At 38.8% G+C, this 16514-nt stretch overlaps 1 protein-coding gene and 1 non-coding gene across 2 annotated transcripts; one reads left to right on the top strand and one right to left on the bottom strand.

Moving 5' to 3' along the window:
* The first annotated feature begins 616 nt into the window (after nucleotides 1-616).
* Nucleotides 617-688, top strand: TRNAP-UGG (transfer RNA proline (anticodon UGG)). Its single transcript has one exon. It is a non-coding gene; the product is annotated as a tRNA-Pro (tRNA).
* Nucleotides 689-6553: 5865 nt separating this feature from the next.
* Nucleotides 6554-7555, bottom strand: LOC130844648 (olfactory receptor 6S1). Its single transcript, XM_057720767.1, has one exon. The coding sequence runs from the start codon at nucleotides 7553-7555 to the stop codon at nucleotides 6554-6556; it is 1002 nt and encodes a 333-aa protein (XP_057576750.1).
* Nucleotides 7556-16514: the final 8959 nt, after the last annotated feature.

The raw sequence follows: 16514 nt of genomic DNA, 5'->3' as shown, positions 1-16514 counted from the left end.
CCCACCACCTTCTAGATGATGGGGAAGCGGGCGACCTCGGGCTTCCATAGAAGAGCGTATTGGAAGTGTGCAACTCTTCCCGACAGTTGCCACGTTCTGTGCGCCCTTGAAGGGTAGGTTAAATCTAGACCTATAGTGCAAAGTTCATTAAGTAAAGCTGAAAGGAAACAGCAAGAGCATGTTACAGGGTGTGAGATAGCAGGGCGGGCTAAGATAATGGTTGTATTTTACCTCCGCCGGGGCGTTGTTCCTCCGCCGACCGACCCTGGGCTGGGGTAGGGTCTTTTGACGAAATCAATGTTTTTTTTCTATTTATCCTTACTTGTCTTCTAACCCCAGGCCACCTGCGATGGTGTTGGTCCTAACCCTGTAAGTACTCAGACCTTCGCGAGATGGTACACAGGTGGACCAGCAGCTCAGCCCGAGTCCCTTAGTGAACATTCCTACCTCTGGAGCGCTGTTGGCTTAGGTTCCTCCGAATCTGCACGGTGTCGCTCTTGGGGTCTGGAGAAAATCGCTGGACTTCGGAGAGGAATCAAAAACAGTCCTGAAACGTTGGGATGCAACTAATAGAATGTATACATATTCCTAAAGAGAAGACAGTGTTTCCAAGAACGGCTCGTTGGTCTAGTGGTATGATTCTCGCTTTGGGTGCGAGAGGTCCCGGGTTCAAACCCCGGACGAGCCCCGCTTCCATTTTCTTGAGAGCTGAATAAAGCCAACACCGCCAAGCCTAGATCCACCTAGGCGAAGTCCGTTCAGCCTCGACCTGATTCGAGACTAACTTGTGAGCAACCTGGCGACAAATTCAGGGACACCAAAGATGCTACCGTGAGCTTCGTTGTAATAGATAGGGACCCTTCTTCCCGCTATGACAGTCTCTTTTGTCAGGAGTATCTTAGGCAGGTCTCACGACGGCACTTCGCGCAGAAAAAAGCTAGTGCACCTCTCACTGGAGCATTTCACACGGAAAAGAGTGGTGCCTGGAGGTGTGCTGCGGTCGCAACGCCAGACAGAACCCTCCTCCTGAGGCCCTAGTCCGTCTACCCCAGAACCGCAACTGCATTGGCGGTCTTCCTAATGCTACATGGGGGCCCCGGGAGCCCTCGAGCTCAGAGGGTGCAGACATCCATTCCGTCCAAAGGGAGTACAGTTGAATTATTTTGGGGCGTTATTTTCCAAAACGCAATGTCACAGAGTAACAGTTGTCTTGCCATTTCTGACAAGGATCCACCAGACCCTTTAGTGCTCTTTGGTTGCTCACTTGGGAAACCAGTGGGCTATAGTGTGAGGTGTCTACCTGTAACCCTAGAGTGTGGTTGATCCCGGTTTACCCAAGTTGCCCAAACTTAGCAACTACTGGTACTATAGGCTTTCAAACTTGCTTATTTTCCTAAACTGCTTGTACAAGAGGAATCTTTGACAGGATTTCTGTCTGACCTGACCATATTTGTCCTTTGCAAGGTTCCTCTCTTGGAAAAGTTACGTGGCCAGGCAAGAATAAAGAATTTTGTGATTGGTGATTAGAGGGAGGAGGGAGAGTAGAATCTGCCAGTATAGTCCTGACTTCCAGGTTGATATTCCCCTGAGAAAGGTGATATATCTAGCCTGGGCTTTGATGTGTTTGCTGAATGACTCCTGGTGGAGATGCACAGTGGGAACTTGGATATAAAGTCCTGAGATTCAAGAGAAAGATGCAAACCAAAGAAAGGAATTTTAAGAATAAAAAACATAGGGCAGTGGTTAACACTGGTTTGGGTAAGAACACACAGGGAATAGCATTTATAGAGAGAGGAAGCATTTAAGGACAGGCCCTGGTGATCACTAATGTTTAAAAATCTGAGAACAGAATACAAATGAGTGAAGGAACTGGAGCAGGAAGTCTCATGGCAGCCATTTGCTCTGATGGCTGATTTGTTTACTTAGAGGCTGTTGACGATCTTTACCAGCACTTAAAGCAGAAAGCTTAGGGAACATGACAGCGCTGGATGGATTGAAGAATGAGGGGAAGGTGTGGCTATTTAGCTAAATCATTCTTTTTAGGGCCTCGAGTGTGAAGGGGAGGACTGGACAGTTCACACATTTGGCTTGGCGGTCTTAGGGTAGCTCCACAATTAGTGGGTCCTTTCTTTCCCTGCCCTAAAACCTGGGTAAAGGTGTGTTGGGTTGCCAAGAGTACACTCCTTGACCTTGGTATGTTCTGACTTTTAAGGGCTTTTTGTCATCAGCACAGGTGAAAGTGCCAGCATTACTCCTTCCATCACTATGGTAAGCAGCAGAAATACTGGCTATATTCAAGACAGAGGGAACTCTGCCGCACTTGTTTAAAAAAAGGCATGAAGGAGCAAATTAAAGAATAGCTCATGGCTTGAGCGGGGAGATGAAAGAAGGAAAATCTGAAAAGCAGAAAGAGATTTAAGATGATCTTATTTGGGTGTAGGGTGGGCGTTCATTACTTTAGATAAGATCTTTTGACCTTTGGGAAAATAATGTCCATTGGGAACCAGAAAAGGGGTACCTGGCTGAAGATTCTGCAGCTACTACTTCTCTGTAGTGGTGAAAATTGGGACTTGACCTTCTGGGCTCTACCTGAGAGGAGAAGCAGCAGCTACTACAGCTAAGAGTTTGAGTTCTGAGTTTATTTTACTGATGACACTTCGAAACATAATTTTGTTGCTTATTGGGGCTGAGAACTACCAGTTCATCCGTATTGACAGGGGAATGTCAGGGGTCACAAAGAAGGTCTGGATCCTGGAAGACTTGCCAAAGTCCTTACTGCCAAAATCCTTTCTGTATTGTCAGATCTGGAAATGTTTCCTATATCTGAGTGCATTTTTTAAAAAGGCGGGGGGGTTGGGCCACAGGAGATAGCCATATGCAAAGTTTCACAAAATCATGTTTTTTTCTGGAATGAGGATCTTTAAGGAGGGACTTGGCTGCGTATAGCTACTGAACTTATCTGCTCCAAGGTCCACTCAAGCTCAACCAGTAGAGTCAGGGCCTGTACAGTCTTAGCTAGAGCTGCTAAACTGTCTTCCTCACCTCTTGAGCAATAACTATGGTACTTCCATGCCAAAGTGGGCCTTTAGTACGCTATTATCAACAGGACCCCTTTGAATTATACAAAAGCGTTCCCAGCAAATCACTATCGAGCATGAGTATTTGACACTTTTTCATCCCTTATGTCATTTGTTCCTTCAAGAAACAAAAAAGTAATGAGATTTTGGTATGTTCTAAATTGCCAGGTACTCTCCTGGATGGCATGGAAACAAACTCGGGTATGACTCAGTCTCTGTCTTCAAGGGGTTTGTAAAATATTGGGAAACTGGAGAAATGCTACAGCTTATTTGCATTGCAAAAGAAACTATATCATTTAGGATTCAAAGAGGAACCACTATAAGTGATAAAGAATAAGAGATTTATTATAATTCTGGGAATTGATGAAGAAGTTTATGTAAGCCTCTTGCCTCTATGACTAGCGTTGGGCCTGAATCTCTGTAACTCAGCAGGGTGAGAAGTTGAGAAGGACAAGTGGGCATTAAGTGAGGAGAATAAGTGCAAACTGACACCATGAAATCCAGAAAGACAAACTGAACTCAAAAGGGCAAACTGGAACCTATATCTGTTTCTCACTGTCTCCAACCTTATTGATGTGGGAGACCTGCAGGAGAAGCTGGCTGCCTTCATCGTGGAACTACCCATGTACTTGGCCCAGGATTTGGAGGAGCTGAAGGAGATCTATTTATGCCACAGGAATTGTGGGTCCAGCTGAAGCCCCAGGCCAGCAAGTGAACAAGCAGACCAGCATCAATAAGTGCAAGCTGCAAGAGAGCCTGGCATTCTCTGCCAAACTTCAAAACACAGTGGCTGCTGTGTGTGACATTTTTACCTTCCAAATCTCACAATAGATTTCACCACATCCATATAGAAAATTTAGATCATACAGAAAAGAAAATTCTGGGTAATGTAGTTCAGCTTAGGTAAACTGACACAGCACAAAGGCGAATTTGGGGGGCACCTTCTAAGTACCAAGCTCTGTTCTATGAGAATGAACACATTTTCATTTTCAGCTTCCTCCTATTTTGTGATCTCTGGAAATAATATTTTTTTCCTTGACAACTTAGCTAATATTTAGTGGCTTTATTAAAAAGGATACACCTGCAAAACAAAACAAAATAAAACAAAACAAAAAAAGAGCAGCTGGAAATGTAGAGACAAAATCAGGCAACTGTGGTCCTAGAGAAATCAAAGAATAAGACTAATTCAAATAAAAGTCAAGATTAGTTGTGCCAAGCACTGCTGAGATCAAGGTGAAGAGTAAAAAAAAAAAATTATGGCACAGAAATTTGTAAAATAAGATTGATAAAAACACAATCACAGATTTCTCCCTAATACAATTTTTATTGTGATATTTTTATTCCTAATCACATTCAGTTACCTAATATTTGCTCTTGTGCTTTATTACTAAAATGTCATCTTGTTAGACCCACTTTAAAATTTTGCTATGATCTTATTACATTTTGATCCACAGTCATATAGATAAATAGATAGATAGGTAGATAGATAGATGTTAGCTAGATGATAGACAGATACAGAGAGAGAGAGAGAGATCCCTATTTCTTCCACGCTCTCTTTCTCACCCAAAAGAGTCTGTGAGTTCCTTGATGGCAGGGGTCATGTATTTATATCTCTGCATACCAACTTAGTTCCCAGAAGGTGGTACTCAATAAATTTTTATTGAATTAAATTGAGTCCAAAGTAATTTCCCACAATAAAATATTTGAAAATAGATGGTTTAATGTGTTTTATTACCAAAATATGGGGGTGATTCCTTCCAGAAATGCTATAAACTGTTATATGAATCCCTCTCTTTGGCCAGTGTCTGTGATGGGCTTCAGGTTTTTATGCTCCATGAAATTCGGTAGCTTTTAAGGCAATACTTCATTTGCCCTCTGGGCAACACTTCTAGATCACTCCAGAAGAATTCTTTTTCCCTCTCAAATCATTGATCTTTCCTTCCATTCCTTTAGTTCTCACTCAGAAATCTTTCAGGATAGAAACATTTAGTGTGTGTTGGTGTATATTACTAATAGAACCAGATAAAAGCATTACTATTTCCAGTGACCACTGAAGCTTCATGGCCATCTCTTTGCATATTAATGCTGTTTGCCAGTTTTGCAGCATTATTTTGAGGTTGAAGTGCTGTGCATACTTTGATATTTGTTTTGTTTTGTTTTTAAACATTGTCTCTGTGTATACAAACACACTCCAACGTGGAAGTAATTCCCATTTAGTGAATGGTAGCTTCTGAAAACTTCTCTAACAAGAAAATACTAGATACGGTAAACCACTTTTCACATGACCTCCAATGTTATTTTATAGACCCCCTTATTATCCCCTACCTTTGAGATATTATTTGTCTCTTAGTCTTCCCCTCTAAGGTCCAAGTAGCTTTAGGTTAGGAACCATTGCTTGTTCATTTTAGCATATACTAGTGTATCACAGTATCCAACAAAGATGCTTAAAAGACCTTTGTTGAATGTTTAAATAAATAAATAAATAAATAAATAAATATTTGCTTAAGATTTCAAGGTCACCACAAATGGGAACTTCCCCCTCCCATTCCCCTTCAAATACACAGTGAGGTAGATAAAACATAACACAAAGTCTGATTCTTGGTAGGTACAACAATAGTTGGTATTCTTAATTTTTTGATATTAAAGGTCCTCATTCCAATCCCAATTTTACTAAAAATAAAATATGAATGAAGACAAGAGATATAAAAATGTAAAAAGATGGACAAATGAAAGAAACACAGTCCAATGACAAAATGACTGGATATGTATTTAATTCACCTTTATAATACAGTGCAAATTAAAAAGCCACATTAAATGCTATTATTCATGAAATTTCTTTTTGATCTGCTTTTCCAATGGCACCTGCAATTGCCATGGAGAAGTAAATAAGTCCCTTATTAAATTTGCTTTACCGCTTTTCCACCTGGCAGTAAATGCAATTTTTTTTCAGAAAGTTTAGACAAAAAAAATCCAGTTTATTTATTTTTATAATTATAAGGACATTTTTCTTACAGTTCTTGATTTTCATAAACAATTTAAAGATTCTAATGAGAATTTTAGTTAGTTTTAAACTTTCAGTGACAATAGTACATGATCTCTTTAGGAATTGAAGCTATGTGTCCTCTTCCCAGACAAGTACATATAGGCTCAAATATATACATTTACATAATAATAAGGCTTATACACTTTCTGAAGTTCATCCTTAGACTCCTTAGTGACCATGGACCCTTAGGTTAAGATCGGAGGGTCTTACGAGGTAATGATGGTATTGATTATGACAAACCAATAATAATGTAGATTTATATGAGATAGAATCAAGGAATTTTGCCTGGAAAAAGGAAGGATGGACTTGATGACTTTGGAGTTCTTTTGGAGTTCCAGAATTCAGCCATGTGGTGATGTCCATGATGATGAGACAATAAGAAGACAATGAAGAAGACTTGGACTTAAGACATCCCTTAAGTGACGACATCCCTTCACTTTATCCTCACTGTTTCCTTATTGAAACTCTTAGCAAGTGAAAGATCCCCCCAAAAGTCTGCTACCACCTTCCTAAACATGTCCTTCAAAGCTTCCTTGACTCGCTCATTGCGTAAGGCATAGATGAATGGGTTCAGCAGCGGTGTCACAAATGTTGTTACCATTGTCACTGCCCAGTTTGTATCCACAGAGCCACTCTGTGATGGCCGCACATAGAGAAAAATGGCACTTCCATAGAAGAGGGTCACCACCATCAAGTGGGAGGTACAGGTAGAGAACGCCTTCTGACGGCCTGAGGCAGAGGGGATGCGCAGGACAGCCAGGGCTATGTGACCATAGGACACAGCAGTAATCATCAATGAGGATATGATGACAAGAGAAGCCAGGACAAAGTCAGTTGCCTCCAGCTTCTTGGTGTCAGTGCACGCCAGGCGAAGCAGTGGGCCACTGTCACAGAAGAAGTGCTGCACCACGGCATCCTGTTCACAGAAAGGAAGCAAAGCCACAGCCACTGTGGGGCCAAGCACAAGGAGGAGTCCCCCAATCCAGCAGGCCAAGGCCACCCGGAAGCACACATCCCCATTCATGAGCAAGGGGTAGTGCAAAGGATGACAGATGGCCAGGTAGCGATCCACAGACATGACGGCCAACAGCAGGAACTCGGAGGCCCCAAGAAAGAAGTAGAGATAGAATTGGGTAATACATGCAGCAAAAGAAATAGTGTGTTTCCTCGAGAGGAAATTGCTCAACATCTTGGGAATGATGACAGAGGTAAGCAGGATCTCTAGGCAGGACAGGTTACCTAGAAAGAAGTACATGGGGGTCTGCAAGCGAGTATCAGCTCCCACCACCCCGACAATCAATACATTGCCTGTTAGAGTCAGCAGATAGACAAGAAGGAAGACAGAAAACAGTTCTGCTTTTGTGCTGTTGAGATTTGGGAAACCCGCCAGGATGAACTCTGTTACACCACTGCTCTGGTTCCCACCAGGAGCCATTATCTTTCCCATCTGTGCAACAGCATGAACACGGTCCTGGTGAAGACAGGACTTCTCCAGACAATCTTGAAATTTATTTTATCACGATATGGCACACATATCCCCACTTTCTCCAGTCACAGATTCTGGTAAGATTTGAAGAACCTAAATGTCCATCAACAGAGGAGTGGATAAAGAAGATGTGGTACATATATATAATGGAATATTGCTTGGCCATAAAAAAAGAACAAAATAATGCCATTTGCAGCAACGTGGATGGACCTAGAGATTGTCATACTGAGTAAAGTAAGTCAGACAGAGAAAGACAAATATTGTATGTATGTATCGCTTATATGTGGAATCTAAAAAAAGGCACAAATGAACTTATCTACAAAGCTGAAATAGAGTTACAGATGTAGAAAACACACTTATGGTTACCGGGGGTAAGGGTCGGGGAGGGATAGATTGGGAGATTGGGATTGACATATGCACGTTACTATATATAAAATAGATAACTAATAAGGACCTACTGTATAGCACAGGGAACTCTATTCAATACTCTGTAATGGCCTATATGGGGGAAAAAATCTAAAAAAGAGTGAATATATTTATATGTAAAACTGATTCATGTTGGTGTACAGCTGAAACTAACACAACATTGTAAATCAACTATGCTCCAATAAAAACTTTAAAAAAAAAGATTTGAAGGACCTGAGGTCTTCATCTAATTGACTTTTAGAGCTGAGGAAGATTTTCTATAAAGGGTGGCTAAAACTAAGGTGTGAAAATGCTGGGAGCCTCTATCTTCACATCTAATGTTCTACGATCCTAAACGGTGATACCTCATTATTACAATAACGATATCTGTTGAGTGGGACAAAAATATCAGAAAAGATGATTTTGTGAAGAATGTGATTCCTATTCAACCACCATCAGAACTTGAGCCAGCCTGCACAGCTTTGAATTCTAGCATCTACACTTATTAGCTGAGTTGCCTTGGAAAAGTTACTTAACCTCTCTGTCCTCCTCAAAATGCTTAAGGAGCAAATGAAATGATAGTGCAAAGAGTTGCCAGCACTTAGCTGACAAATGATGTGGTAGAGAAGGCTCTGGACTGTAAGTTAGGGCACCAGAGTCTAGGTTTGGCTTGACACTTCCCTTGGAAGACTATCAATTAATCCAGCTTTGTTTGTCTTTCATCTGCTCAGCTGTAGAATAAGTCATAGGAATCTAAGCCATTAGTACATCTGGTATATGAAGATACCTTTTCTTGGAGAATTTCTCCTGCAACCCAAGGGTCTAACTGAACTCAGCTTGTCACAAAGTGCTTGCCTACCTAAAGCAAATTATGCCATATTTAAAAGGGAGAATAGAAAGAAACCACATTGATTCAATCAGTCAGTTATCCACATCTATTTATTTAGTGCCAACTTCAAGCTAAGTATTCTGGGGAATAGAAGATGAGTTTCTCAAGCTTTTTCAGTCCATGATACCAAGCCAAGACCCTTCCAAAAACTTGGGGTCTATTATATGACTTGTCAGAAACAGAATTATGAATTCCTGGTAATTACTAATGAAATCAGAAATGAAGTCCTTACCATTTGATTCAAGTCATTTCAATTCTGAAGACTAACACCTGTTATAAGAACAAATCAATGATATTCTGAAACTTTATTGTTGGTTTTGTTTTTGTTTTTAAAAAAGCCACAGTTACCTGGAGAAAACTAATCCCCTTTAGCCATGCAAAGCATGAGAAATGACCTTAAGTCCTTGGTTCTCTGTGAACCTGACTGTTCTCTAGCACCCCCAGCAGTCTTTGTTCACAGCAAAGCTTAGACTCTTTACTTACAATCTCTCACCTGTGGATCCCACTTGAGTAGGAAAACTTCTGCACCTTTTGTTTAGGATAAAGCAATTCTGCGGTCTTTCTCCCTAGGGATTCCATTCAAAGTCTCATCTCCCTCCAGCTTCTATAGAAATTGTCTTACTGTGAGTAAAATCACTCAGCTTTTGCTCTGTTTTGATTATGTATCAAGCACTATGTTTGAGGATTCAGAGATAAAGGATATATTGTCACTACCCTCATGTAGCTCACTAATGAAAAGAACTGAAAAGTTAAATGTGCCACATGTGGAATGTCACAGGTAAGCATAGGGTACTAAGAGGGCATGTAGAAAGAGATCCAAATTGAGACTTAAAGAGACAGGAAGTATTCTGGAGAAAGGTGATGCCTAAAATAAATACTAAAAAACAAGTATGTGTTTGAATGGAGAGAATAGGGGGGTTTTAATGGAAAAGAGCGGTATGTGAACATAATACATTCGGGCTGAAGTTCAGGAAATAAGTGGTGGAGCGGAATGAGAGAGGACTGGTCACCTCAAAGAGAATTCTTTCTGGCTCTCTTTTGCTCTCTAAAATGAGCTTAACTATATCTTAAGTAAGAGGAAGATGAGTCCCAAACCAAAATATAGAAGGGATTCTTCTTACCTACTCCTGAATGTCCATGATGTCTCCATGAGGGTGAGGATCACCCGGCAAGAATTCAATATGACTGAAATGTCCTACTCCATCCTGGAGTCCTTCCCATACCTTGTACTGTGAGGCTGACAATAGCCTGGCACCCTTGGATTTCCTGAGGATGGGCAAAACACTTGGGAAAACAGGCAGCAGGTGGATAATATTCTTGTGCTTTCCTCCTGTGTGTAATTCTTCAGGAGCTGTTCTTCCTCCCTGTAAACAAAGGGACTTGCTGATCCTAAGGAGGCTGCATCACATTGTCCCTTCTTATGGTCATGGGCAGGTCAGCCATCAAGGCCCATCCTACCTTCCCTATAGAAAGAGTTTCTTCTGCTATCTGATCACTGCTTTAGGCTTGAACAGTCACACTTCAAGTGAAGTACAATACAGCGATCTCACAATGCTCCGAGGTATGTCCCTAAAAGGGGCCGGAAGGCAAGGGGTGAATGAAGAGGGGTTAAACCATTCATCTATCCATGAGAAGACTTCATGGACTTACCTATAGTTCCCTTTGTCTCTAATGGTTGAAAAATATTCCTTTTAAAGCCAGGTCTTCACCTTTTTTGCTGGTGAGTTTTATGTACAAACTATCAGTTTTCCTGTTTGAGACCCCACCCTCCCTGGCTCCCAACATTAGCCTGAGTGCAGGGAAGGAGAAGGCTGAGGAAGTCATTGGTTTCTAACCAGTCCCTCTGTTGACAAGTAGGATCCTTCATGCAAAACTTGAGTTTCCAATGGAGATGCCCCAAAATGAGGATTTACTGACCCATACATTAGAAGCCCAGCTAGCAGAAGTGCCTAATGGAGAAAAGAGACCCAAATGGTGAGGAGATAAAACCATAAGAAAGAGAGAAAATAATTTCTCAAAGACCCAAGGGAGATTTGCAATTCAACAGAAATTTCCCAGACTCCATACAGGATAAATCTGAAAAGGAGGCTGACCCTTTATTCAACAAAGGATGAGTGGGAATGCTTCTGCCTTCATCTCTCACCCACCCCAAACTGGCAGTTGCAAAAGTACTGGGCAATACAGTGGGAATGAGAACAAAAGGATGGAGTTTGACCAGCTGTGGAAGACCGTAGCATCATCCTTCTTTCTCCTGCTTGGCACTCAAGGGAAACATTTATATCCCAAGTAATACAGACATTGTGTCTTCTCCCTGAAGACCTACACTGATATTGGGAATCCCTCCCCTGACTTCCGGGTTGGGAAGCAATAGTAGCCCAAGGGTGGGATAAGATAGGAGAAGGTTCCCTGTGTCATCTCTAGCTTCTATTGCTTCTCCCAGCCTTGGATGTTACCTTCTAGTAATAGCGTATGTGGTACCATACACCCAAAACACTATTCAGAATTCTGTACCATTGTTCACATTTTCCTATTTGTGTCCACTTTATGCCCCTGACTAAAAACTTGACTAACTCCTCTTCATGTTCTAAAACTCAGTTTACTCTGGCACATATCAGCTTCTTTTCTGAGAAGCTTCCCCTACCTACTTCCCTCAAACCCACCCCCTGCCCACTCTCCAACCTGAACCATGGCAGATTCTGCTGACCTCAATCTCAATATCTAATTGGAACTCTGCTTCTCATTTGTGTCTCATTCCAGCCTCTGAACTCTTAGGGCAGGAATTACATTTTGGTATAATGTCAAATACCACACACAGTGCCTGACACACATTAGATGCTCAATAAATGGTATGTGAACTAAACTGTTCTGACCCCCAGACCTGAGCAGCAGCTGGTCTTGTGAGATGAACACCAGTTAAGTCTTGACCTGAGAGGAAGAAAAGTAGAGTTATCTCTTGGTATTCAAAGCCAATTGGTTCCAGGACCACTCCTCCCCTCGCTGGGGATACCAAAAAAAAAAAAAAAAATCTATGGATGCTCAAGTCCCTTGTATAGAATGGCATAGTATTTGAATATAACCTACAAACATCTCCCACAAACTGACTTGATCATAGGAATATCCTAGTTTTTGCATGACATAGAGCATTTTAGGAAAAAAAGATTATATTTATATTAAAAAATACAATGTATAGATTTTTAAAGTCCTAGTCCTCCCCTTCCCCACCCACACCATATCCCTTCCCTAATTAACCATTTCCATTATTTTATTGCACATCCTTCCAGTGCTGTTTTGTGTATATGTAAGCAAATGTCAAAACGCTTAGTTATCTGCCTGTGACTTTCATATGCTGTTCTGCACCTTATTTCTTGCTTTTAAGATATCCTGGAAGGCTTTCCCTGTCATTACATGGAGAACAGAAGGAAAATATTTAAACTAAGGAGACTGCTAGCTCGACAGCTCTGTTGAATGATGAGATTGCAATATTCTTGAATTATACTTCTGCTTTAATCATTGTTTGATATCACTTTGACTTTAGTTTTCCTCATCAGTAAAATTTCCATTGTAGAAATTGTATGAAAAATTTAATTATCACTTTGTAAGTAAAATTAATTTACAGCAAAATGATATGATACCTGGGATTTGCTTCAGAATAAAATGAGAGGAGGTATAGACAAAATTAGCTTGGCCATGATTTGGTAATTCATAGAACTATGAGTTGGTTACACCACTATTTATTATACCATTCTCTCTGTTTTTAGTATGTTTGAAATTTTTCATAATGAAAAAGCCTCAGAAATATGTAGTAACAATCAGGTATCTAAAGAAAACTCAAAGTATTTAGAATTACAAGACATCTGCAGTTAAAAATTAATGAATGTCAGAGAAATCGTTCCCTAAAGATGGCAACTCGATTTCCACAAAATTAGCCAACCAACCACTGGGGAATGTCAAATACCGGGTGGGCTACTCAGAGCCAGGAAATGTAAAACTATAATGAACTATGAACTCCAAGAGGAATTCAAACCTCTCAGCAACAACTTGCTTTCTGATCTAAAAGTAGTGGAGGCAATATAGAAACAGATCTATTCACAATGAATCACAGTTCAGAATGGAGAGAGAGGATTACAATAATATATTGAGTACAGAAGCCTATCTTTTTCATTATGACAAAATTCCTTAAAATAAAATAAAGATTACTTTTTCTCTTCCTTCTTTTCTTCCCTTTTCATTCTTTAAAAGGGTAAGTAAATAACAACATAGGAAAACAAGACAGAGTGACATTATCAAATTTTATATAAAAGGAACTTCCAGTAGAAAACAGATAGCACATAGAATTGAATTAAAAAGAACAGCGAAATACAATGCAAATCTAAAATACAAACAGGAAATATTTATTCCATAGTCCTTAATTCATACATGTTAACTCACACCCGTATATCACCTGGCCTTGAGTACAACCATGATGTGAAAGAGAAGGATAAAATACAACAAGTGACCTTAGAGGAAACAGGTGGAAGATTATCTTCTAGAACACAGAACTAAAAGACAAAATATATGAGAGAAAGGTTGTGACATAAAGGTAGACAAATATCTATGAAACAGAATAGAGTATGCAGAAATAGACCCACATATTTATGGGCACTTGATTTTCAATAAGGGGAAAAGAAAATTCAGTGGAAAAAATATAGTCTTTTCAACAAATATTGCGAGAACATCTGGATATTCATATGATAAGTTGGACTTTAATCTGCACCTTACAACATATATAAAAATTGTCAAAATGAATCATAGACTTAAATGTAAAACTAAAAGTTTTAAACTTCCAAAAGTACAAAATAAGATATAATCTCAGTAATTTAGGCAGATTTCATAGAAACTAAATTAAAAGCACAGTCCCTAAAAGAAAAATTGATAAATTGAACTTTGTCAAAATTACTTTTTCTTTCTCAAAAAAATACCGTTAAGACAACGCATAAACAAGTCATAGGCTGTGGAAAATATATTAAAATCACATACCTAATAAAGGACTTTAGACTATATTAAGAAATTTTAAAACTTGTTCATAAGAAAATCAACAACTAATTTTTTAAATGAAAAAAAAATTGGACAGTCCTACAATAATAGTTGGAGACTTCAACACCCCACTCTAAATAATGGACAGAACAACTAGGCAAAAGACAAACAAGGAAACAGAGGACTTCAACACTGTAAGCTGACTGGACCTAACAGACATACATAGGACATTCTACCCAACAGCAAAAAAATACTCATTCCTCAGAAGTACACATGGATCATTCTCCAAGATGGATATTAGGCCACAAAACTAGTCACAATAAAATCAAAGTATTGAAATGATACAAGTGTGTTTTCTGATCACCATGGAATGAAACTACATATCTGTAACAGAAGGAAAAAATTCACAAATATGTGTAAATCAAACTACACAGTTTTAAGCAATCAATTTGTCAAATTAGCTATCACAAGAGAAATTAGAGAATACATAGAAATCAATGAAAACAAAGTCACAACATGCCAAAACTTATGGGATGCAGTAAAAGCAATGTTCAGAAGGAAATTTAGAGCTATAGATGCATACATTAGAAAAAGATCTCAAATCAATAACATAACCATCAACCTTAAGGCTGAAGAAAAAAGTTTAAGAAGAAAAGTTTTAAGAAAAAAAGAAGAGCAAATTAAACACAAAGCATGTAGATGGAAAGAAATTAAAATAAAGATTACAGTGGATGAAAAAGAGAATTTAAAAAAATAGAATCGACAAAATCAAAAATTGGTTTTTGAAAAGATGAACAAAGGTGACAAATCTTTAGCCTGACTGACAAAGAAAAAAGAAAGAAAACTCAGATTTCTAAAATCAGGAATTAAAAGTGGAGCTGTTACTACCGACCTTATAGAAATAAAATGGATTGTAAGAGAATACTAAAACAATTGTACACCAACAAATTAGATAATCTAGATGAAATGGACAAATTTCTAGAAACACACAAACTGTCAAAATTGACTCAAAAATTTCTCAAAAAAAAAGAAAAAGAAAAAGAAAATCTGAACAGATCTATAGCAAATAGAGATGAATCAGTAATCAAAAACCTATAAAAGATGATCGGTGATGACTTAGAGGGGTGGGATAGGGAGGGTGGGAAGGATTCACAGAAGGGAGGGGATATGGGGATATATGTGTAAATACAGCTGATTCACTTTGTTGTACAGCAGAAACTGGCACAGCAGTGTTAAACAATTATACTCCAATAAAGAGCTAAAAAAAAAAAAAACCTATCAAAGAAAAATTCAGGGTCAGATGGCTTCATTGGTGAATTCTACCAAACATTTAAAGAAAAATTAACATCAATTCTTCTCAAACTTTTCCAAAATGTAGAGAAGGGAATGCTTCCAAACTCGTTCTATGAGACCAGTATTATCCACATCAAATCTAGACAAAGATATCATAAGAAAAGAAAATGATACACCACTATCCCTTATGAACCCAAATGCAAAAATCCTCAACAAAATACTAGTAAACCTAATCCATCAGCATAGTAAAAGGATTATACACTAAAACCAACTGGGATGTACCACAAGAATGCACGGGTGTTTCAACATATGAAAATCAATATATATGCCATGTTAATCAAATATAAGGGGGAAACACATGATCACCCCAATTGAAAAAGAAAAAGCATTAGACAAATTTGATATCCTTTCATGATGAAAATACTCAACAAACTAGGAATAGAAGGGAACTTCCTCAATATGATAAAGGACATCTATGAAAAATCTGCAGCTAATATTAATCTTAATGATGAAACACTAAAAACTTTCTCCCTAAATTCAGGAACAAGAGAGGACAACCACTTTCACCACTTCTATTCAACACTGTACTGGAAGTTCTAGCGAGGGAATTCAGGTAAATAGAACGGAATGGAACAGAATAAGGCAAAGTGGAAAAAACCAAAACAAAATACTATATGATAGTATGTCACACCATACCATACAATATAATGCACCTAAATTGGAAAGGAAGAAGTAAAACTGTCTCTACCAGGAGATTTTATGATTTTATATGTAGAAAATCCTAAAGAATCCACCCACCCTGAAAAATTACTGAAGCAGACAAAAGAATTCAGAAATGTTGGTGGAAACAAGATCAACACACAAAGACCATTTGTATTTCTATATACTAACAATAAACAATCCAAAAATTAAATTAAGAAAACAATTCCAACTTTTACAATAGCATCAGAAAGGATAAAATACTTAGAAATAAAGTTAACCAAGGAGATATACGACTTGTACACTAAAAACTATGAAATGTTGTTCAGAGGAATTAAAGAAACCCTAAATAAATGGAAAGACACCTCATGTTCATGAACTGGAAGACTTAAAACCATTAAGATGGCAACATTAACGAAAGCAATCTACAGATTCAGTGCAACCCTTACCAAAATCCCAACTCCTTTTTTTGCAGAAATGTACATGCTGGTTCTAAAATTCTTACAGAATTGCAAGAGACCCCTAGTAGCCAAAACAGTATTTAAAAATAAAGTTGGAGGATTCACATTTCTCAATTTTAAAATCTTCTACAAAGCTACAGTAATCAAG

The sequence above is a fragment of the Hippopotamus amphibius genome, chromosome 2 (genome assembly GCF_030028045.1).
Source record: "Hippopotamus amphibius kiboko isolate mHipAmp2 chromosome 2, mHipAmp2.hap2, whole genome shotgun sequence".
In the NCBI taxonomy this organism is placed as follows: Eukaryota; Metazoa; Chordata; class Mammalia; order Artiodactyla; family Hippopotamidae; genus Hippopotamus; species Hippopotamus amphibius.
The sequence above is the reverse complement of the archived record's forward strand: the minus strand, read 5'-3'. Positions and strand labels throughout refer to the sequence as shown.

What these genes read in the sequence shown, in the direction of transcription:
- LOC130844648 (XM_057720767.1), bottom strand. Translation starts at nt 7,555, where the DNA reads ATGGCTCCTGGTGGGAACCAGAGCAGTGGTGTAACAGAGTTCATCCTG.